At 48.4% G+C, this 24,730-nt stretch overlaps 1 protein-coding gene across 1 annotated transcript; it reads right to left on the bottom strand.

Moving 5' to 3' along the window:
- Positions 1 to 3,402: 3,402 nt before the first annotated feature.
- LOC118376652 (striatin-like) lies at positions 3,403 to 21,583 on the bottom strand. The gene is made up of 8 exons (XM_052503309.1): positions 21,249 to 21,583; positions 10,219 to 10,291; positions 10,034 to 10,135; positions 8,523 to 8,698; positions 7,551 to 7,677; positions 7,124 to 7,287; positions 6,211 to 6,321; positions 3,403 to 3,568 (listed from the first exon to the last, which is right to left on the bottom strand). The coding sequence occupies exons 1-8, from the start codon at positions 21,530 to 21,532 to the stop codon at positions 3,562 to 3,564; spliced, it is 1,044 nt and encodes a 347-aa protein (XP_052359269.1). The 5' UTR covers positions 21,533 to 21,583; the 3' UTR covers positions 3,403 to 3,561.
- Between the last annotated feature and the right edge of the window lie 3,147 nt (positions 21,584 to 24,730).

Below are 24,730 nucleotides of genomic sequence, written 5' to 3'. Positions count from 1 at the left end.
GATTCCCTGTTTCCCCCCTCAGAAATCCCAGCTAGAGGATTCCCTGTTTCCCCCTCAGAAATCCCAGCTAGAGGATTCCCTGTTTCCCCCCACAGAAATCCCAGCTAGAGGATTCCCTGTTTCCCCCAGAAATCCCAGCTAGAGGATTCCCTGTTTCCCCATCAGAAATCCCAGCTAGAGGATTCCCTGTTTCCCCCTCAGAAATCCCAGCTAGAGGATTCCCTGTTATCCCCCTCAGAAATCCCAGCTAGAGGATTCCCTGTTTCCCCCACAGAAATCCCAGCTAGAGGATTCCCTGTTTCCCCCACAGAAATCCCAGCTAGAGGATTCCCTGTTTCCCCCACAGAAATCCCAGCTAGAGGATTCCCTGTTTCCCCCACAGAAATCCCAGCTAGAGGATTCCCTGTTTCCCCTCAGAAATCCCAGCTAGAGGATTCCCTGTTTCCCCCCAGAAATCCCAGCTAGAGGATTCCCTGTTTCCCCATCAGAAATCCCAGCTAGAGGATTCCCTGTTTCCCCCTCAGAAATCCCAGCTAGAGGATTCCCTGTTTCCCCCACAGAAATCCCAGCTAGAGGATTCCCTGTTTCCCCCACAGAAATCCCAGCTAGAGGATTCCCTGTTTCCCCCACAGAAATCCCAGCTAGAGGATTCCCTGTTTCCCCCACAGAAATCCCAGCTAGAGGATTCCCTGTTTCCCCCACAGAAATCCCAGCTAGAGGATTCCCTGTTTCCCCCACAGAAATCCCAGCTAGAGGATTCCCTGTTTCCCCCTCAGAAATCCCAGCTAGAGGATTCCCTGTTTCCCCCCAGAAATCCCAGCTAGAGGATTCCCTGTTTCCCCATCAGAAATCCCAGCTAGAGGATTCCTGTTTCCCCATCAGAAATCCCAGCTAGAGGATTCCCTGTTTCCCCCACAGAAATCCCAGCTAGAGGATTCCCTGTTTCCCCCACAGAAATCCCAGCTAGAGGATTCCCTGTTTCCCCTCCGAAATCCCAGCTAGAGGATTCCCTGTTTCCCCTCAGAAATCCCAGCTAGAGGATTCCCTGTTTCCCCCAGAAATCCCAGCTAGAGGATTCCCTGTTTCCCCATCAGAAATCCCAGCTAGAGGATTCCCTGTTTCCCCCTCAGAAATCCCAGCTAGAGGATTCCCTGTTTCCCCCTCAGAAATCCCAGCTAGAGGATTCCCTGTTTCCCCCCACAGAAATCCCAGCTAGAGGATTCCCTGTTTCCCCCAGAAATCCCAGCTAGAGGATTCCCTGTTTCCCCATCAGAAATCCCAGCTAGAGGATTCCCTGTTTCCCCCTCAGAAATCCCAGCTAGAGGATTCCCTGTTTCCCCCTCAGAAATCCCAGCTAGAGGATTCCCTGTTTCCCCCTCAGAAATCCCAGCTAGAGGATTCCCTGTTTCCCCCTCAGAAATCCCAGCTAGAGGATTCCCTGTTTCCCCCTCAGAAATCCCAGCTAGAGGGATTCCCTGTTTCCCCCTCAGAAATCCCAGCTAGAGGATTCCCTGTTTCCCCCCTCAGAAATCCCAGCTAGAGGATTCCCTGTTTCCCCCACAGAAATCCCAGCTAGAGGATTCCCTGTTTCCCCCACAGAAATCCCAGCTAGAGGATTCCCTGTTTCCCCCACAGAAATCCCAGCTAGAGGATTCCCTGTTTCCCCACAGAAATCCCAGCTAGAGGATTCCCTGTTTCCCCCACAGAAATCCCAGCTAGAGGATTCCCTGTTTCCCCCACAGAAATCCCAGCTAGAGGATTCCCTGTTTCCCCGACAGAAATCCCAGCTAGAGGATTCCCTGTTTCCCCCACAGAAATCCCAGCTAGAGGATTCCCTGTTTCCCCATCAGAAATCCCAGCTAGAGGATTCCCTGTTTCCCCCTCAGAAATCCCAGCTAGAGGATTCCCTGTTTCCCCCACAGAAATCCCAGCTAGAGGATTCCCTGTTTCCCCCACAGAAATCCCAGCTAGAGGATTCCCTGTTTCCCCCCACAGAAATCCCAGCTAGAGGATTCCCTGTTTCCCCATCAGAAATCCCAGCTAGAGGATTCCCTGTTTCCCACAGAAATCCCAGCTAGAGGATTCCCTGTTTCCCCATCAGAGATCCCAGCTAGAGGATTCCCTGTTTCCCCATCAGAAATCCCAGCTAGAGGATTCCCTGTTTCCCCCTCAGAAATCCCAGCTAGAGGATTCCCTGTTTCCCCCTCAGAAATCCCAGCTAGAGGATTCCCTGTTTCCCCCACAGAAATCCCAGCTAGAGGATTCCCTGTTTCCCCATCAGAAATCCCAGCTAGAGGATTCCCTGTTTCCCCCCTCAGAAATCCCAGCTAGAGGATTCCCTGTTTCCCCACAGAAATCCCAGCTAGAGGATTCCCTGTTTCCCCCACAGAAATCCCAGCTAGAGGATTCCCTGTTTCCCCCACAGAAATCCAGCTAGAGGATTCCTGTTTCCCCCCTCCGAAATCCCAGCTAGAGGATTCCCTGTTTCCCCCCTCAGAAATCCCAGCTAGAGGATTCCCTGTTTCCCCCAGAAATCCCAGCTAGAGGATTCCTGTTTCCCCATCAGAAATCCCAGCTAGAGGATTCCCTGTTTTCCCCCCTCAGAAATCCCAGCTAGAGGATTCCCTGTTTCCCCCTCCGAAATCCCAGCTAGAGGATTCCCTGTTTCCCCCCTCAGAAATCCCAGCTAGAGGATTCCCTGTTTCCCCCAGAAATCCCAGCTAGAGGATTCCCTGTTTCCCCATCAGAAATCCCAGCTAGAGGATTCCCTGTTTCCCCCCTCAGAAATCCCAGCTAGAGGATTCCCTGTTTCCCCCACAGAAATCCCAGCTAGAGGATTCCCTGTTTCCCCCAGAAATCCCAGCTAGAGGATTCTCTGTTTCCCCATCAGAAATCCCAGCTAGAGGATTCCCTGTTTCCCCCCCTCAGAAATCCCAGCTAGAGGATTCCCTGAATCAGAGGGGAATAAGCAGGAAGGAAATCCTACAACTGAGAAGTTTCAGAAAAACCAGGAAACTTTCGGAACCTTTTCTTAATTTTGAAACCCGAGTGATTACACCGGGGACAGAGAGAGACACCGGGGACAGAGAGACACACCGGGGACAGAGAGACACACCGGGGACAGAGAGAGAGACCGGGGACAGAGAGAGACACACCGGGGACAGAGAGCACACACGGGGACAGAGAGACACCGGGGACAGAGAGACACCGGGGACAGAGAGACACCGGGGACAGACAGAGACACCGGGGACAGACAGAGACACCGGGGACAGAGAGACACCGGGGACAGAGAGACACCGGGGACAGAGAGACACCGGGGACAGAGAGACACCGGGGACAGAGACACCGGGGACAGGAGACACCGGGGACAGAGACACCGGGGACAGAGACACCGGGGACAGAGACACAAACAGGTGTGTACCTTCGTCCGAGCGGTTGTCCTGGTGCTGCTCGTTGAGCCTGGGTGCGTTGGAGCGGGCCTGGGTGGAAGAGGAGGGTTCTCTGGGACTCATGTCCTCTTGGTCCCTCAGGTTGGCCAGCATGTCCTGGAGCTTAGACCGGTTAGGTCCTTGGGAGAGAAAACAGGTAGGAGGAAAATGTTTTAACAGAGAGAGACCAGTAGTGTATACTGATAGGGAGAAGAGAGAGCAGAGGACATTACTACAGTATAGAGGAAAACAGAGCCTGACAGCAGTTGAGTGCCTATATTTGTTCAAACTGAAAGGGGAGGAAAATATGTCCATGATGTCGAGGGGTTGTTGGGGGGCATCCTGACAAACACCCCCACACAGAACTACAAGGATGAAGACAACAAAAATGCAACAATGAGAGGACAGACAGCAGCAGGAGGAGCAGGCCGCGACAGCAGGAGGAGCAGGCCGCGACAGCAGGAGGAGCAGGCCGCGACAGCAGGAGGAGCAGGCCGCGACAGCAGGAGGAGGAGCAGGCCGCGACAGCAGGAGGAGGAGCAGGCCGCGACAGCAGAGAGGAGGAGCAGGCCGCGACAGCAGGAGGAGTAGGCCGCCAGGGACTGCCGCCGGGGACTCAGAATGTACAGCCTGTCGCCGGGGACTCAGAATGTACAGCCTGCCGCCAAGGACTCAGAATGTACAGCCTGTCGCCGGGGACTCAGAATGTACAGCCTGTCGCCGGGGACTCAGAATGTACAGCCTGTCGCCGGGGACTCAGAATGTACAGCCTGTCGCCGGGGACTCAGAATGTACAGCCTGTCGCCGGGGACTCAGAATGTACAGCCTGTCGCCGGGGACTCAGAATGTACAGCCTGTCGCCGGGGACTCAGAATGTACAGCCTGTCGCCGGGGACTCAGAATGTACAGCCTGTCGCCGGGGACTCAGAATGTACAGCCTGTCGCCGGGGACTCAGAATGTACAGCCTGTCGCCGGGGACTCAGAATGTACAGCCTGTCGCCGGGGACTCAGAATGTACAGCCTGTCGCCGGGGACTCAGAATGTACAGCCTGTCGCCGGGGACTCAGAATGTACAGCCTGTCGCCGGGGACTCAGAATGTACAGCCTGTCGCCAGGACTCAGAATGTACAGCCTGTCGCCAAGGACTCAGAATGTACAGCCTGTCGCCAAGGACTCAGAATGTACAGCCTGTCGCCAGGGACTCAGAATGTACAGCCTGCCGCCAAGGACTCAGAATGTACAGCCTGTCGCCAAGGACTCAGAATGTACAGCCTGTCGCCAAGGACTCAGAATGTACAGCCTGTCGCCAAGGACTCAGAATGTACAGCCTGCCGCCAAGGACTCAGAATGTACAGCCTGTCGCCAGGGACTCAGAATGTACAGCCTGCCGCCAGGGACTCAGAATGTACAGCCTGCCGCCAGGGACTCAGAATGTACAGCCTGTCGCCAAGGACTCAGAATGTACAGCCTGTCGCCAGGGACTCAGAATGTACAGCCTGCCGCCAAGGACTCAGAATGTACAGCCTGTCGCCAAGGACTCAGAATGTACAGCCTGCCGCCAAGGACTCAGAATGTACAGCCTGCCGCCAGGGACTCAGAATGTACAGCCTGCCGCCAGGGACTCAGAATGTACAGCCTGTCGCCAAGGACTCAGAATGTACAGCCTGTCGCCAGGGACTCAGAATGTACAGCCTGTCGCCAAGGACTCAGAATGTACAGCCTGTCGCCAAGGACTCAGAATGTACAGCCTGCCGCCAAGGACTCAGAATGTACCGCCTGCCGCCAAGTGGATTCCAAGTGCTGTATCGGACACTACTTCAAGATGATGTTGAGTCAAAATGATTGAGTTCGTTTTTGATCCCTGGCAGACAAAGTCATGTAGAGGTTCTGTAAGATGCACAGTACTTTAAAAACACAAATAATTATCTATATTGGGTTAACAACGAAACAAACAATGACAAGGAAATAAAGGAACGACTAAAACACAATTCAGAGACAGACAAGAGTTGAAAATGGCGGGTAGGATGAATTATAACGCTGACAAGCTAAAATAAGTGAGGAGAAAGATGAGACGTGTATTCTTTATTCTGTCCCCGGTGTCTCTCTCTCTCTGTCCCCTTTATTTGAGGAGATGACAGGGAGGGTGAGACGAGGAGAGGAGGACAGGGAGGAGGAGACAAGGAGGAGAGTGAGATGAGGACAGGGAGGAGGAGACAAGGAGGAGAGTGAGATGAGGACAGGGAGGAGGAGACAAGGAGGAGAGTGAGATGAGGACAGGGAGGAGGAGACAAGGAGGAGAGGGAGATGAGGACAGGGAGGAGGAGACAAGGAGGAGAGTGAGATGAGGACAGGGAGGAGGAGACAAGGAGGAGAGGGAGATGAGGACAGGGAGGAGAGGAGGAGACAAGGAGGAGAGGGAGATGAGGACAGGGGAGGAGGAGACAAGGAGGAGAGTGAGATGAGGACAGGGAGGAGGAGACAAGGAGGAGAGGGAGATGAGGACAGGGAGGAGGAGACAAGGAGGAGAGGGAGATGAGGACAGGGGAGGAGGAGACAGGAGGAGAGTGAGATGAGGACAGGCAGGAGGAGACAAGGAGAGGAGGACAGGGAGGAAGAGACAAGGAGGAAAGGGAGATGAGGAGAGGTTCAGGGAAGAGATGACGGAGGATGTGGAGACAAGGAGGACAGAGAGGAGGAGACGAGGACAGGGAGGAGACAAGGACAGGGAGGAGAGGAGGAGGACAGAGAGGAGAAGTTCAGGGAAGAGGATAGATAACTTACTCTTTCCCCCCTTCTTCCCCTTGCGCTCCTTCCTGTACTCCTCCTTGAGTTTGGTTATCAAACCCTGGTCCACGTCCCACGCCTCTGACATAGCAGACTGCTCCTCCTTCTCTACAGAGGGACAAAACCAGACCTGTTCAGGATCGGACTATATATATAAATATATATGAATAAATATAAATAAATATATATATATGAATAAATATAAATAAATATATAATAAATATAAATAAATATATATAAATAAATAAATATAAATAAATATAAATAAATATAAATAAATAAATATAAATAAATATAAAAATAAATAATATATATATATATAAATAAATATATAAATAAATAAATATATAAATAAATAAATATATAAATAAATAAATAAATATATATATAAATATATATATATAAATAAATATATATATAAATATATATATATAAATAAATATATATAAATAAAATATATAAATATAAATAAAATATATATAAATATATATATATATAAATATATATTCATTTATATATGTATTTTTATATATATATATATATATTTATATATTTATTTATATATAATATATTTATATATATTTATGTATTTATTTATATATAATAATTATATATATATATATATATCTAAATAAATATAAATATTATATATAAATAAACATATATATAAATATATATAAATAAATATATATAAAAGGCTAGTCTGGGAATGATCAGGTAAGAGAAAGGTATATATATGTCCCCCATCTCACTCACCCTGTCCCCCCTCCTATCCCAGTCCGTCCCACCCTCCCTCCTCCTCTCACCCCTGTCCGTCCGTCCCCCCTCCTCCTCCTCTCTCACCCCAGTCCCCCCCTCCTCTCCTCTCACCCCAGTCCGTCCCGCCCCCTGTCCCCCCTCCTCCTCCTACCCCAGTCCGTCCCGTCCCCAGCTGCGGGACTCAGGCGATGTGTCCATGTTGTCAGGGCTGGACAGGAAGTCGAAGCCTTTCAGTGCGTCCTCTGCGTCCGGGTCCTCACTAGTGTCCATATTGAGGGTCGGTGATGATGACGATGGTGGCTTCTTCCTCACCATCTAGGGGACACAGCGACGTTGTACTGTTGGTTACAGAACCTTTCTGATATTGTCAGTTCAGTTATTTTAATTGACTGATCTGGTATCATCAACTTCAGGAGAAAAAGGCTTTAGCTAAATGTGTGTGTAGCGTGTGTGTGTGTAGCGTGTGTGTGTGTAGCGTGTGTGTGTGTGTAGCGTGTGTGTGTGTGTAGCGTGTGTAGCGTGTGTAGCGTGTGTAGCGTGTGTGTGTGTAGCGTGTGTGTATAGTGCGTGAGCCTTACGGTCCCCGTCGGTCCTGTCTGTTCCATGACAGTCCGATCCAACCCTGCACCATCTTCATCATCGTCTTCATCACAGTAGAACCTGAAGGTGTCCGGCACAACACTGGACTCAGACACCTCAGTCTTCCTACACACACACACACACACACACACACACACACACACAGAGTGTGGGATTGGGCATCATGCCTGTTCCACTACACTGCAGTAGCATATTTGGGACAGTATTAGCAGCATTATGGAAGAATCTGTTCAGGCCATTTGTTAACGGACTCATTTACAACATCTATTTCCTGTGTTCTGAATGTCAACAGGCCGGAGCTAGCCCGCTAGCCGCGAGCTGGCCGGAGCTAGCCCGCTAGCCGCGAGCTGGCCGGAGCTGGCCCGCTAGCCGCGAGCTGGCCCGCTAGCCGCGAGCTGGCCGGAGCTAGCCCGCTAGCCGCGAGCTGGCCGGAGCTAGCCGGAGCTAGCCCGCTAGCCGCGAGCTGGCGGCCGGAGCTAGCCCGATAACCGCGAGCTGGCGGCCGGAGCTAGCCCGATAACCGCGAGCAGGCCGGAGCTAGCCCGATAACCGCGAGCAGGTCGGAGCTAGCCTGATAACCGCGAGCAGGCCGGAGCTAGCCTGATAACCGCGAGCAGGCCGGAGCTAGCCTGATAACCGCGAGCAGGCCGGAGCTAGCCTGATAACCGCGAGCAGGCCGGAGCTAGCCTGATAACCGCGAGCAGGCCGGAGCTAGCCTGATAACCGCGAGCAGGCCGGAGCTAGCCTGATAACCGCGAGCAGGCCGGAGCTAGCCTGCCAACCGCGAGCAGGCCGGAGCTAGCCTGCCAACCGCGAGCAGGCCAGAGCTGATCCACCATCCTTTCACTAGGTCATAGAAATAGAATTACTAGAAAGGACATTCACATTAATGTTTCGAGGTGTTGTTGCCTTCAAGAAAATTCTATCACTGTGTTGCGTGCAGTACCCACCCTCCTCCAGTGTCGGTGCCTTTAGGTACGGTGTCTGTCCCGTTGACCAGAGGGGTCTCTGGCCCGGTCCTCTCCCCGGGTCGACCCCTCCGGCTCCAGCCATAGCCAGCAGGGTTTGCACCCTCTGAGCCTTCACATCCAGGATGGTGTCGGTGTAACCCACCTCCTGAAGATACCTGGACACATTACACACATTTTTATTTTTATTTTATTTTACCTTTATTTAACCAGGCAAGTCAGTTAAGAACAAATTCTTATTTTCAATGACGGCCTGGGAACTGGCTGTTCAGGGGCAGAATGACAGATTTGTACCTTGTCAGCTTGGGGGTTTGAACTTGCAACCTTCCGGTTACTAGTCCAACGCTCTAACCACTAGGCTACCCTGCCGCCTCTACACTCTAACCACTAGGCTACACTGCCCCCTCTACACTCTAACCACTAGGCTACACTGCCCCCTCTACACTCTAACCACTAGGCTACACTGCCCCCTCTACACTCTAACCACTAGGCTATGCTGCCGCCCCATAAAGGGGGGCTGTCAGGTGGAAAGGCTGCGGAACAAATCAATGACAAGACACACAACAAATTGCTGAGTCTACCATTTTTTTTTTACTGATGTTTTTATGATGTTATGATGTTACATCAGGGCAATATGTAAACTGATCAGAAAGGGAGGAGTTCGGATACGACCTACGCTCTGTCATGGTGCAGTCTGGGTAGTGATAACGATCAGTACTGTCAAAGGGATCCTCATCATAATGGTGTTTTAATTTTTTTAAATTTTACCAGGTAAGTTGACTGGAGAACACGTTCTCATTTACAGCAATGACCTGGGGAATAGTTACAGGGGAGAGGAGGGGCGATGAATGAGCCAATCGTGAACTGGGGATTATTAGGTGACCGTGATGGTTTGAGGGCATGATTGGGAAATTAGCCAGGTTAACACCCCTACTCTTACGATAAGTGCCATGGGATCTTTAGTGACCACAGAGAGTCAGGACACCTGTTTAACGTCCCAGCCGAAAGACGGCTCCCTACACAGGGCAATGTCCCCAATCACTGCCCTGGGGTATTGGGATATTTTTAGACCAGAGGAAAGAGTGCCTCCTACTGGCCCTCCAACACCACTTCCAGCAGCATCCGATTTCCCATCCAGGGACCAACCAGGACAGACGCTGCTTAGGTTAGAGGAAAACCCACAGTGGGATGCAGGGTGGTATGTTGCTGGTGGTGGTGTATGGGTAGTAGCAGTAATGACCAGTACTCTCCAGGAGAGGGAGCTGTTGCCCACATTGTCACTGTTCACAGAGCAGTTTAGAAGAGAAAGTCCAGCCTGTCTGAGGAGCTGATTACCTTGTTTCCAGGGTTAGTGGTATGGTATAGTAACTCACTGTCTAAGGAGCTGATGACCTTGTTTCCAGGGTTAGTGGTAGTGGTATGGTATAGTAACTCACTGTCTGGAGATGATGACCTTGTTTCCAGGGTTATGGTAGTATGGTATAGTAACTCACTGTCTGGAGGAGCTGACGACCTTGTTTCCAGGACAACTGGTTGTTCAGAGAGCCAGGGGCCTCATTCTCATTCACCTCATCTGGGGAGAAAAGGTATTTTGTCTGTAACAAAATTGGACTGTCAGTCAGAATAATTTGGTGTGTGTGTGTGTGTGTGTGTGTGTGTGTGTGTATCATTGGCCCACAGACTCATAGCTGGGAGGTTTCATGTCTCCTTGGTTCAACTCTGTTCCATATTTTAACTTGTGGTACTTGGCCCTGGAAGAGAAAGCAGAAACAACAGGGCTAAAAAGACAACGAACTATGATCATGACTGAGAAAAATCCATCCACCCGTCTCAAATCAATAACCAGGTGTTCATCCACCCTTTAACGTGAATAATGTCAGATATTAGGTCACGACAGGCCTGATGGAAAAACCGCAAATTAGTCCACAAAATGTCAAAAAATATAAATAATTGTTTTGTGGACAAGGTGGGTGGATTCTTTTATATGTGGGTAAAATTATGCGAGTACCGGCAATGGAGAATGTTGATAATATAACTAGGCACTCAGGAAACCAGGCAGTTTATTAGACTACAGATGTAAGTTGTGCGGTCGTCCCACTAGACTCAGGAAACCAGGCAGTTTATTGACTACAGATGGTGTTGTGTGTCGTCCCACTAGGACTCAGGAAACCATGCAGTTTATTAGACTACAGATGTAAGTTGTGTGGTCGTCCCACTAGACTCAGAAACCATGCAGTTTATTAGACTACAGATGTGTTGTGTGGTCGTCCCACTAGACCAGGAAACCAGGCAGTTTATTAGACTACAGATGTGTTGTGTGGTCAGTCCCACTACGATCCAGGAAACCAGGCAGTTTATTAGACTGCAGATGTGTTGTGGGTCGTCCCACTACGACTCAGGAAACCAGGCAGTTTATTAGACTACAGATGAAATAAGTTCTGATGAACAGGGGTGAAAAAGAGCCTGGTGATGATCGAGATGCTCCTTTATAATAAATATCTGAGGTCTTATTCTGGCGACATGATCTAGATGCTCCTTATAATAAATATCTGGGGTCTTATTCTGGTGACATGATGATATAGATGCTCCTTTTATAATAAATATCTGGGGTCTTATTCTGGGTGACAGGATGATATAGATGCTCCTTTATAATAAATATCTGGGTCGTTCTGGTGACATGATGATATAGATGCTCCTTTATAATAAATATCTGGGCTCTTATTCTGGTGACATGATGATCTAGATGCTCCTTTATAATAAATATCTGGGGTCTTATTCTGGTGACATGATGATCGCTCACTGCCGTTGGACAAATTCTCTCTCTTTGTCCATAATAATGTCATCATGTGGACTAGCCTGACCACACTATCAGAGCTGTTGGCTGGAGCGCACGGGCCAACATCAGAGTGGGAACAAAACCCATCAGATTCAAATGTGATTGGATAGCCTTTAAAAATGTTTTTTTTTTTTTTAAGTGTATTTTTATTACATGGGAATTTAACCCGGAAAATGTATTTTTATGTCATTATTAAGCAGACTTTTATCTTCAACAAGTCAATTGATGGAAACATCCTATACATCTCTGCTGGGAAACCATTACCTTAATGACAGATTTTAGAATATTCTAATGTAAATCCTTATCCAATCGGATGAGAAACCTAGTTAGGTTGGGACCAAGGTGTTCCTGTTCAAATTGGTAACATCCTGTTTCCTGAGGGCTCTTCCTGATAGGAATGACCCGCTGCCAAGCAACCAGGGAAACCCACAAGACGAGTAACCTGATTCTGAAGCACATGACGTCGCTCCCAACTCTCTCCCAGAGAGGCTGAGACGATAGCGTTACCGAAATTAACAGAGAAATACATGTCCTCTGCTAGTGATGATGATGATGATGCTGCTTCTGATAGGAAGAGCAGGAAGAGGAAGGTATCGGATTAGACTAGATGCCAGGTTCTGGGGTTGTGTTCTACAGTCTCAACTAGACATATCGTTCATTAGACTAGATGTCAGGTTCTGGGGTTGTGTTCTACAGTCTCAACTAGACATATCGTTCATTAGACTAGATGCCAGGTTCTGGGGTTGTGTTCTACAGTCTCAACTAGACATATCGTTCATTAGACTAGATGTCAGGTTCTGGGGTTGTGTTCTACAGTCTCAACTAGACATATCGTTCATTAGACTAGATGCCAGGTTCTGGGGTTGTGTTCTACAGTCTCAACTAGACATATTGTTCATTAGACTAGATGCCAGGTTCTGGGGTTGTGTTCTACAGTCTCAACTAGACATATCGTTCATTAGACTAGATGCCAGGTTCTGGGGTTGTGTTCTACAGTCTCAACTAGACATATCGTTCATTAGACTAGATGCCAGGTTCTGGGGTTGTGTTCTACAGTCTCAACTAGACATATCGTTCATTAGACTAGATGCCAGGTTCTGGGGTTGTGTTCTACAGTCTCAACTAGACATATCGTTCATTAGACTAGATGCCAGGTTCTGGGGTTGTGTTCTACAGTCTCAACTAGACATATCGTTCATTAGACTATATATATATATATATATATATAGTCCCCCAAAATAGCCTGTTAATATACTGCCTCACTCCAGGGAAATAAAAGTACACTTTTTCCACAATTAATTGTCATCAAGAACCATCCAAAACAGCAATTGTCCTAGAAATATGCTTCAAATGTTGATTTTCTTACATTGACGTTAAATGACATAAAATGGCCGCTAGTGTCCAGTATAGAGATTCCTGTTCTCCAGCCTATTTATTGATTATTTGATATCGGTGGAATTATCGGACAATACCAGTGTAGCGATTTAAAAAGGCCAATAACAGCAGATTATATCGGGTGTTCTCTAAGCATGATGGGATGTTAATTGCTTAATTACCTCAGGTACCACACCTGTGTGGAAGCACCTGCTTTCAAATACACGTTGTTACTCTCATTTACTCAAGTGTTTGCATTATTTTGTCAGTTACCTTCTACATCCACCCCGTGACAATAGAACCTGCGACATGGTTTGGGAAAGTATGTCAAATCCATGAGAACCCAATTTATATTTATATATATATATAAATATATATATAAATTGGGTTCTCACGGATTATATATATATATATATAACCATGTCGCAGGCTGTTTTAAACTAATCCCGGGTTGCTAATTGTTGGCTTGACAACAAACAACGTTCACTCATGTTACCTAGATAGAACAACCTGCTAACTTAACAGTAGGTCTAGGCACATCTGATTGGCCCAGGAAGAAAGGGGCGGGAGAGAGAGCTAAGAGGAGAAAGAGGAGGAGAGTGAGAGAGATAAAAAAAAGATAAAAAAAGAGGGGGAGATAGAAATGACATCACTACATCCTGTTCCAGAGGCAGAGCGACCATGGGGAGGGGAGAGCATCATTGTTGTTAGCTGACGGCAACCTGCTGTTTGTTGCAGGCACAGAGCTGACACCATGGTGTCGGTGAACAGACTCAGAAAGAGGATGTCGAAACATCCTGCTGCTGCTTTTCCTGAACACAAGGGGATGAACGATCCCCAGGGAAAGGCAGCCAGAAACCGCCTAGGAAAGGACAGGAGGACAGAAACACTCAGAGAGCAGTAGAGCTGTGACCTTGTCTGGATTGGGTTTCCAGGTAAGGCAGACAGAAACTGTTCCAGGGCAGTGTCATCAGTAACCAGACACCAATCTGTCCTCTGTACAGACGTCACAACACCAGGGACTGTCTTTTCCTTCCAGGGTCATCTGTCATTGAGACCGGATTTTCTGCTGTGTAAGTTTCACCGCCATGTTTATTTGACCTTTATTTAACCAGGCAAGTCAGTTAGGAACACATTTCTTATTTTCACGACTGCCTAGACCAGTGGGCTAACTCCTGGCCTAGGACCAGTGGTTAACTCCCGGGCCTAGGACCAGTGGGTTAATTTCCTGGCTCAGGACCAGGGTTAACTTCCTGGCCTAGGACCAGTGGGTTAACTCCTGGCCTAGGACCAGTGGTTAACTCCCTGGCCTAGGACCAGTGGGTTAACTCCTGGCCTAGGACCAGTGGGTTAACTCCTGGCCTAGGACCAGTGGGGTTAACTCCTGGCCTAGACCAGTGGGTAACTCCTGGCCTAGGACCAGTGGGTTAACTCCTGGCCTAGACCAGTGGGTTAACTCCTGGCCTAGACCAGTGGTTAACTCCTGGCCTAGGACCAGTGGGTTAACTCCTGGCCTAGACCAGTGGGTTAACCCTGGCCTAGGACCAGTGGGTTAACTCGGCCTAGGACCAGTGGTTAACCTCCCTGGCCTAGGACCAGTGGGTTAACTCCTGGCCTAGGACCAGTGGGCTAACTCCCGGCCTAGGACCAGTGGGTTAACTCCTGGCCTAGGACCAGTGGGTTAACTCCTGGCCTAGACCAGTGGGTTAACTCCTGGCCTAGGACCAGTGGGTTAACCCTGGCCTAGGACCAGTGGGTTAACTCCCGGCCTAGAACAGTGGGTTAACTCCGGCCTAGGGACCAGGGTTAACTCCTGGCCTAGGACCAGTGGGTTAACTCCTGGCCTAGGACCAGGGGTTAACTACTGGCCTAGGACCAGTGGGTTAACTGGTCTAGGAACAGTGGGTTAACTGGTCAGGAACAGTGGGTTAACTGGTCTAGGAACAGTGGGTTAACTGGTCTAGGAACAGTGGTTAACTGGTCTAGAACAGTGGGTTAACTGGTCCAGGAACAGTGGGTTAACTGGTCCAGGAACAGTGGGTTAACTGGTCCTAGGAACAGTGGGTTAACTGGTCCTAGGAACAGTGGGTTAACTGGCCTAGAACAGTGGGTTAACTGGTCTAGGAACAGTGGGTTAACTGGCCTAGGAACAGTGGGGTTAACTGGCCTAGGAACAGTGGGGTTAACTGGCCTAGGAACAGTGGGTTAACTGGCCTAGGAATAGGGGTTAATCTGGCCTAGAACAGTGGGGTTAACTGGTCTAGGAACAGGGGTTAACTGGTCTAGGAACAGTGGGTTAACTGGTCTAGGAACAGTGGGTTAACTGGTCTAGGAACAGTGGGTTAACTGGTCTAGAACAGGGGGTAACTGGTCCAGGAACAGTGGGTTAATCCGGTCCTATGAACAGTGGGTTAACTGGTCCTATGAACAGTGGGTTAACTGGTCCTATGAACAGTGGTTAACTGGTCCATGGTAGTGGGTTAACTGGTCCTATGAACAGGGGTTAACTGGCCTGGGAACAGTGGGTTAACTGGTCTGGGAACAGGGCTTAACTGGCCTGGGACCGTGGGTTAACTGGTCTGGGACTAGTGGGGTTAACTGGTCTAGGGACCAGGTTAACTGGTCTAGGACCAGTGGGTTAACTGGTCTAGGACCAGTGGGTTAACTGGTCTAGGACCAGTGGGTTAACTGGTCTAGAACAGTGGGTTAACTGGTCTAGGAACAGTGGGTTAACTGGTCTAGGAACAGTGGGTTAACTGGTCTAGGAACAGTGGGTTAACTGGTCTAGAACAGTGGGTTAACTGGTCTAGGAACAGTGGGTTAACTGGTCTAGGAACAGTGGGTTAACTGGTCTAGGAACAGTGTTTAACTGGTCTAGAACAGTGGGTTAACTGGTCTAGGAACAGTGGGTTAACTGGTCTAGGAACAGTGGGTTAACTGGTCTAGGAACAGTGGGTTAACTGGTCTAGAACAGTGGGTTAACTGGTCTAGGAACAGTGGGTTAACTGGGTCTAGGAACAGGGGTTAACTGGTCTAGAACAGTGGGTTAACTGGTCTAGAACAGTGGGGTTAACTGGTCTAGAACAGTGGGTTAACTGGTCTAGAACAGTGGGTTAACTGGTCTAGGAACAGTGGGTTAACTGGTCTAGAACAGTGGGTTAACTGGTCTAGAACAGTGGGTTAACTGGTCTAGGAACAGTGGGTTAACTGGTCTAGGAACAGTGGGTTAACTGGTCTGGGAACAGTGGGTTAACTGGTCTGGGAACAGTGGGTTAACTGGTCTGGGAACAGTGGGTTAACTGGCCTGGGAACAGTGGGTTAACTGGCCTGGGAACAGTGGGTTAACTGGCCTGGGAACAGTGGGTTAACTGGTCTGGGACCAGTGGTTAACTGGCCTGGACCAGTGGGTTATCCTGGCCTGGGACCAGGGTTAACTGGTCTAGGAACAGTGGGTTAACTGGTCTAGGAACAGTGGGTTAACTGGTCTAGAACAGTGGGTTAACTGGTCTAGGAACAGTGGGTTAACTGGTCTAGGAACAGGGGTTAACTGGTCTAGAACAGTGGGTTAACTGGTCTAGAACAGTGGGTTAACTGGTCTAGGAACAGTGGGTTAACTGGTCTAGGAACAGTGTGGGTTAACTGGTCTAGGGAACAGTGGGTTAACTGGTCTAGGAACAGTGGGTTAACTGGTCTAGGAACAGTGGGTTAACTGGCCTAGGAACAGGGTTAACTGGCCTAGGAACAGTGGGGTTAACTGGCCTAGAACAAAGTGGGTTAACTGCCTAGGAACAGGGTTAACTGGCCTAGGAACAGTGGGTTAACTGGCCCTGGGAACAGTGGGTTAACTGGTCTGGGAAACAGTGGTTAACTGGTCAGGAACAGGGGTTAACTGGCCTAGGAACAGTGGGTTAACTGCCCCTGGGTAGTGGGTTAACTGGCCTAGGAACAGTGGGTTAACTGGCCTAGAACAGTGGGTTAACTGGCCTAGAACAGTGGGTTAACTGGCCTAGGAACATGGGTTAACCTGGCCTAGGAACAGTGGGTTAACTGGCCTAGAACAGGGGTTAACTGGCCTAGGACCAGTGGGTTAACTGGTCTAGACCAGTAACTGGTCTAGGACCAGTGGGTTAACTGGGTCTAGGACCAGCGGGTTAACTGGTCTAGACCAGTGGGTTAACTGGTCTAGACCAGTGGGTTAACTGTCTAGGACCAGTGGGTTAATCCGGTCTAGGACCAGTGGGTTAACTGGTCTAGGAATATGGTTAATCTATTCAGGAACAGTGGGTTAACTGGTCTAGAACAGTGGGTTAACTGGTCTAGGAACAGTGGGTTAACTGGTCTAGGAACAGTGGAAACACCTGGTCTAGGAACAGTGGTTAACCTGGGTCTGAGAATGGTGGGCTGAACTGGTCTAGGGAACAGTGGGTTAACTGGTCTAGAACAGTGGGTTAACTGGTCTAGGAACAGTGGGTTAACTGGTCTAGGAACAAAGTGGGTTAACCTGGTTCATAACAGTGGTTAACTATCTGTATGGTGTTAACTGGTCTAGGAACAGTGGGTTAACTGGTCTAGGAACAGTGGGTTAACTGGTCTAGGAACAGTGGGTTAACTGGTCTAGGAACAGTGGGTTAACTGGTCTAGGAACAGTGGGTTAACTGGTCTAGGAACAGTGGGTTAACTGGTCTAGGAACAGTGGGTTAACTGGTCTAGGAACAGTGGGTTAACTGGTCTAGGAACAGTGGGTTAACTGGTCTAGGAACAGTGGGTTAACTGGTCTAGGAACAGTGGGTTAACTGGTCTAGGAACAGTGGGTTAACTGGTCTAGGAACAGTGGGTTAACTGGTCTAGGAACAGTGGGTTAACTGGTCTAGGAACAGTGGGTTAACTGGTCTAGGAACAGTGGGTTAACTGGTCTAGGAACAGTGGGTTAACTGGTCTAGGAACAGTGGGTTAACTGGTCTAGGAACAGTGGGTTAACTGGTCTAGGAACAGTGGGTTAACTGGTCTAGGAACAGTGGGTTAACTGCATTGTTCACGTGAGCCCTCTGTCTTTATCAGTGTGGTGCATTCATGTGAAAGGTCATAGGTTCATGTGATGATGCTATGTGATGTGTAAATGGCCCCGCTACGCTACAGCCATCCGTGTCCAGCATTGCCCATCAGCCACTGGGGAATGATTCTTCTGAAATCAAGGAAAGCTGCTATACATTAACCGTGTTGCGCTCGCATTACCTCATGTCATTTCGGCACACTTTAAAATAAACTTAATTTAGTTGTCAAAAATGACTTAAAATGGCCCGCTGTTTTGGTAAACTAGACTCCCTTTCATTTTGGTCACATCACATCTGTATCCATGTCTCAGTTATCTCAAGGCTTAAAAAAATCCTTCTTTAACCCATCTCCTCCCCTTAATCTACACCGATCGAAGAAGATCTAAGATTCTTCATGTATTGTATTCTTAATGTTTTGTATACTCAGTGTTCTTAATGTTTTGTATACTCAGTGTTCTTAATGTTTTGTATACTCAGTGTTCTTAATGTTTTGTATACTCAGTGTTCTTAATGTTTTGTATACTCAGTGTTTGTGGCCTTGTCATACCAACATATTGTTTTGCATAACATCTCATTCTCTTCCCAACAGCAGAAATATTACAAATATATACAATAACAATATTATATAACAATTATCAGGCCATGTAACTTCCTAATTCAGCCTACATAAATGTTACACGCAACACAAACCGATACACACAAGCAGAGAATAAAGTTATTCAAAATAGTAATTTACCCAGTCGGCTATAGAGGGGTTCTTGACCCAGTCAGCTTTAGAGGGGTTCTTGACCCAGTCAGCTTTAGAGGGTTCTTGACCCAGTCAGCTTTAGAGGGGGTCTTTACCCAGTCAGCTTTAGAGGGGTCTTCACCCAGTCAGCTTTAGAGGGGTCTTTACCCAGTCAGCTTTAGAGGGAGTCTTTACCCAGTCAGCTTTAGAGGGAGTCTTTACCCAGTCAGCTTTAGGGGGGTGTCTTTACCCAGTCAGCTTTAGGGGGGTCTTTACCCAGTCAGCTTTAGGGGGGTCTTTACCCAGTCAGCTTTAGGGGTCTTTACCCAGTCAGCTTTAGGGGGTCTTTACCCAGTCAGCTTTAGGGGGGTCTTTACCCAGTCAGCTTTAGGGGGTCTTTACCCAGTCAGCTTTAGGGGGGTCTTTACCCAGTCAGCTTTAGGGGGTCTTTACCCAGTCAGCTTTAGGGGGTCTTTACCCAGTCAGCTTTAGGGGGGTCTTTACCCAGTCAGCTTTAGGGGGGTCTTTACCCAGTCAGCTTTAGGGGGTCTTTACCCAGTCAGCTTTAGGGGGGTCTTTACCCAGTCAGCTTTAGGGGAGTCTTTACCCAGTCAGGTTTAGGGAGTCTTTACCCAGTCAGGTTTAGGGGAGTCTTTACCCAGTCAGCTTTAGGGGTGGGGGTCTTTACCCAGTCAGAGTTAGTTATTATCCCTTTTCCGTTTCTGTGCCTCCAAATGTTACCGTGGCTACGTTCAGTAGTCTACTGGTAATGTTACCGTGGCTACGTTCAGTAGTCTACTGGTAATGTTACCGTGGCTACGTTCAGTAGTCTACTGGTAATGTTACCGTGGCTACGTTCAGTAGTCTACTGGTAATGTTACCGTGGCTACGTTCAGTAGTCTACTGGTAATGTTACCGTGGCTACGCTCAGTAGTCTACTGGTAATGTTACCGTGGCTACGTTCAGTAGTCTACCGGTAATGTTACCATGGCTACGTTCAGTAGTCTACTGGTAATGTTACCATGGCTACGTTCAGTAGTCTACTGGTAATGTTACCATGGCTACGCTCAGTAGTCTACCGGTAATGTTACCATGGCTACGCTCAGTAGTCTACCGGTAATGTTACCATGGCTACGTTCAGTAGTCTACCGGTAATGTTACCATGGCTACGTTCAGTAGTCTACCGGCAATGTTACCATGGCTACGTTCAGTAGTCTACCGGTAATGTTACCATGGCTACGTTCAGTAGTCTACCGGTAATGTTACCATGGCTACGTTCAGTAGTCTACCGGTAATGTTACCATGGCTACGTTCAGTAGTCTACCGGTAATATTACCATGGCTACGTTCAGTAGTCTACTGGTAATGTTACCATGGCTACGTTCAGTAGTCTACTGGTAATGTTACCATGGCTACGCTCAGTAGTCTACTGGTAATGTTACCATGGCTAAGGCTCAGTAGTCTACTGGTAATGTTACCATGGCTACGCTCAGTAGTCTACTGGTAATGTTACCATGGCTACGCTCAGTAGTCTACTGGTAATGTTACCATGGCTACGTTCAGTAGTCTACTGGTAATGTTACCATGGCTACGCTCAGTAGTCTACTGGTAATGTTACCATGGCTACGCTCAGTAGTCTACTGGTAATGTTACCATGGCTACGCTCAGTAGTCTACTGGTAATGTTACCATGGCTACGCTCAGTAGTCTACTGGTAATGTTACCATGGCTACGTTCAGATGCAAAACATTCTTGAAAGTTGCAGATAGATATTCCATGAATAGAGATAACAATCAACATGTCAGAGGCGTGTTTGTTCTACATGGGAGATTTATATCAGAAAGTTACGAAACGTTGAGTACTGCTGAACGCGCTCTCAGGTTGCTAGCAAGCGCTAGCTAATGAGGTAACATGAATTTGACGTGGTTCAGCAGTCGGCGGCCCCGTTCTGTGAGCTTGTGTGGCCTGCCACTTCGTGGCCGAGCCGTTGTTGCTCCTAGACGCTTTCACTTCACAATAACAGGACTTGCAGTCGACCGGGCCAAGCTCAAGCAAACTGACTTGTTGGAAAGGTGGCATCCTATGACAGTGCCACTTTGAAAGTCACTGAGCTCTTCAGTAAGGGCCATTCTACTGCCAATGTTTGTCTATGGAGATTGCATGGCGGTGTGCTTGATTTTATACACCCGTCAGCAACAGATGTGGCTGAAATAGCCGAATCTATTCATTTGAAGGGGTGTCCACATACTGCTGGGGTCGTTTAGCAAAACGACAGTAGATCAATGACTGTCGACACACTGTCACATGAAGTTAAAACACTGAAGGAGAAGACGCCTCGGTTGGTCACAAAAGAGGAGGTATTTTAGGTAGAAATAGCAATATGAGCAAAACAAAACGTGAATCTGCAATTCGTAACGTTTGAATGTATTTTTTGCAATGCTACATTTGGATGGGTTTGGGGCCCGCCGACGCAGTGGCATCTATATCCCTGACAGTTATCCATATCTGGCAAGCTGGTTTTATAGGCTCCTCACTAGGAGTCAGAGCCACTTTTAATGTCATATTCTCATTTGCCACCGCTAAAAATCAATGTCATCTATATGCATGTTTATTAGCTAGTATCGAAATTGTCTCACATGCCACCGGAGTTTGACACTTGATTACAGTTTGCATATCAACACCGCAAGAGACCCACAGATGGTCATCGGGTTCTGTAAGGTACCTCTCCTGTTTGAGAACGTATTCCAGCATCTTGATCCTCCTAACCAGGTCCTTCTTCAGGTTCTCCTGTCCTTTCCTCTCTCCCTGGAGGAACGCCGTCTGAGCCTGGAGGAGAAACACAATATCAGTCATCACCAATACATTCTCCTGTCCTTTCCTCTCTCCCTGGAGGAACGCAGTCTGAGCCTGGAGGAGAAACACAATATCAGTCATCACCAATACATTCTCCTGTCCTCTCTCCCTGGAGGAACGCAGTGAGCCTGGAGGAGACATATCGCATGCCATTAACAGACAGCATCAACTACACATGATCAGAGCTTTCCTCTGGCCTTGCAGGAAGTCTATCTAGGCCTAGAGAGGGAGAAGGCATCACAGTCAACACCAATACATTCTCCTGTCCTTTCCTCTCTCCCTGGAGGAACGCAGTGAGCCTGGAGGAGACATATCGCATGCCATTAACAGACAGCATCAACTACACATGATCAGAGCTTTCCTCTGGCCTTGCAGGAAGTCTATCTAGGCCTAGAGAGGGAGAAGGCATCACAGTCAACACCAATACATTCTCCTGTCCTCTCTCCCTGGAGGAACGCAGTCTGAGCCTGGAGGAGACATATCGCATGCCATTAACAGACAGCATCAACTACACATGATCAGAGCTTTCCTCTGGCCTTGCAGGAAGTCTATCTAGGCCTAGAGAGGGAGAAGGCATCACAGTCAACACCAATACATTCTCCTGTCCTCTCTCCTGGAGGAACGCAGTGAGCCTGGAGGAGACATATCGCATGCCATTAACAGACAGCATCAACTACACATGATCAGAGCTTTCCTCTGGCCTTGCAGGAAGTCTATCTAGGCCTAGAGAGGGAGAAGGCATCACAGTCAACACATTCAGCAGACAAACGGTTTCATCAGCATCATTCGCATGTCAACATACATGCATTAACTCTGATATATTTCTGTGTCTGAGATAATATTGCTCAGAATCAAGATTACGTAATTGTTCGTCTTGGGAGAAATGATCTTTTCCATAAGAAGCTGAACAGACTGCGGGGGAAACAGACTGCGGGGGGGACACCAGACTGCGGGGGGAGACACCAGACTGCGGGGGGGACACCAGACTGCAGGGGGACACCAGACTGCAGGGGGACACCAGATGGCGGGGGACACCAGACGGCGGGGGACACCAGACGGCGGGGGACACCAGACTGCAGGGGGACACCAGACTGCAGGGGGACCACAGACTGCAGGGGGACCACAGACTGCAGGGGGACACCGACTGCAGGGGGGACACCGACTGCAGGGGGACACCGACTGCAGGGGGACACCGACTGCAGGGGGACACCGACTGCAGGGGGACACAGACTGCAGGGGGACACAGACTGCAGGGGGACACAGACTGCAGGGGGACACAGACTGCAGGGGGACACAGACTGCAGGGGGACACAGACTGCAGGGGGACACAGACTGCAGGGGGACACAGACTGCAGGGGGACACAGACTGCACACACACACACACACACACACACACACACACACACACACACACACACACACACACACACACACACACACAGGCCAACAGTCTTCTTGTCTTACCAGCAAACGGAACCCTGGACACACACACACACACACACACACACACACACACACACACACACTTCAGCACATTAGACAGGCTTCCCAGACCAACACAGTCTTCTAGTCCTACCACAGGGCAGGGGAGACTCTACACCTTACAGCATAACACAGGTAAACAGGGAACAGTCAGGAGATGAGCCCAACCAGAACCCTGTCTTTAGTCCGTAGCAAGTGGGCACCACAGAATCTGGGACAGCGAGACAATCAAGAAGGAGTATTTTTGAGTGAGTGAGTGAGTGAGTGAGTGAGTGAGTGAGTGAGAGATTCTCTTTGAAAGCAGCACTGTTGATGTCTAAAACAAAATTAGTCACAGCTGCTTAAACCAGATTTAAATAAATGTGAGCTTCATTTCACATCCACCCACCATCCTCATCCAATGTTTCTATAGAAACATCCAGAACATCCTCCTCCTAGACAGTCCCACAACATCCTTCTATAGAAACATCCAGAACATCCTCCTCCAAGACAGTACCACAACATCCTTCTATAGAAACATCCAGAACATCCTCCTCCAAGACAGTACCACAACATCCTTCTATAGAAACATCCAGAACATCCTCCTCCAAGACAGTACCACAACATCCTTCTATAGAAACATCCAGAACATCCTCCTCCAAGACAGTACCACAACATCCTTCTATAGAAACATCCAGAACATCCTCCTCCAAGACAGTCCCACAACATCCTTCTATAGAAACATCCAGAACATCCTCCTCCAGGACAGTCCCACAACATCCTTCTATAGAAACATCCAGAACATCCTCCTCCAGGACAGTCCCACAACATCCTTCTATAGAAACATCCAGAACATCCTCCTCCAGGACAGTCCCACAACATCCTTCTATAGAAACATCCAGAACATCCTCCTCCAGGACAGTCCCACAACATCCTTCTATAGAAACATCCAGAACATCCTCCTCCAGGACAGTCCCACAACATCCTTCTATAGAAACATCCAGAACATCCTCCTCCTAGACAGTCCCACAACATCCTTCTATAGAAACATCCAGAACATCCTCCTCCATGACAGTCCCACAACATCCTTCTATAGAAACATCCAGAACATCCTCCTCCAAGACAGTCCCACAACATCCTTCTATAGAAACATCCAGAACATCATCCGAACAGGCTCTCTCCATCTGGAACATAACATGTACACACTGTAGGCTATAGAAAAACTCTCCGTCTGTTCGGTCTACAGAGACGAGAGATTAAACCACTTATTGATCTGAGACTAATGATTTATCTACGAAGCTGAAGAAGTCCACATTGGACAGTAGAGAGAAACACTCCATACAGTTACAAATCACAATATTAGTTTTGGACAATATTATATTGGTACTGGTAAACACAGAAGTCGGTTACGACGCCGATCTGCAGTCAGGGCAAGACCCTGGTGAGGACGACGAGCACACCGATGAGCTTCCCCGAGCTATATGGGTAGAGGGGTAGTTAGCTATATGGGTACTAAGTAGGTAGAGGGGTAGGTAGCTATATGGGTACTAAGTAGGTAGAGGGGTAGGTAGCCATATGGGTACTAAGTAGTAGACTGACTCACACAACACCTTATATAAGAAAACACAGACCCATAGAAAATAACGTCTATATTGTATCAGACACGATCCCAGCTAGGTTGAGTAACGTTAGTTTCTATCAGACAGGATCCCAGCTAGGTTGGGTAACGTTAGTTTCTATCAGACAGGATCCCAGCTAGGTTGGGTAACGTTAGTTTCTATCAGACAGGATCCCAGCTAGGTTGGGTAACGTTAGTTTCTATCAGACAGGATCCCAGCTAGGTTGGGTAACGTTAGTTTCTATCAGACAGGATCCCAGCTAGGTTGGGTA

This window comes from Oncorhynchus keta, unplaced genomic scaffold (assembly GCF_023373465.1).
Source record: "Oncorhynchus keta strain PuntledgeMale-10-30-2019 unplaced genomic scaffold, Oket_V2 Un_contig_17111_pilon_pilon, whole genome shotgun sequence".
NCBI classification, from domain to species: Eukaryota; Metazoa; Chordata; class Actinopteri; order Salmoniformes; family Salmonidae; genus Oncorhynchus; species Oncorhynchus keta.
The sequence above is the reverse complement of the archived record's forward strand: the minus strand, read 5'-3'. Positions and strand labels throughout refer to the sequence as shown.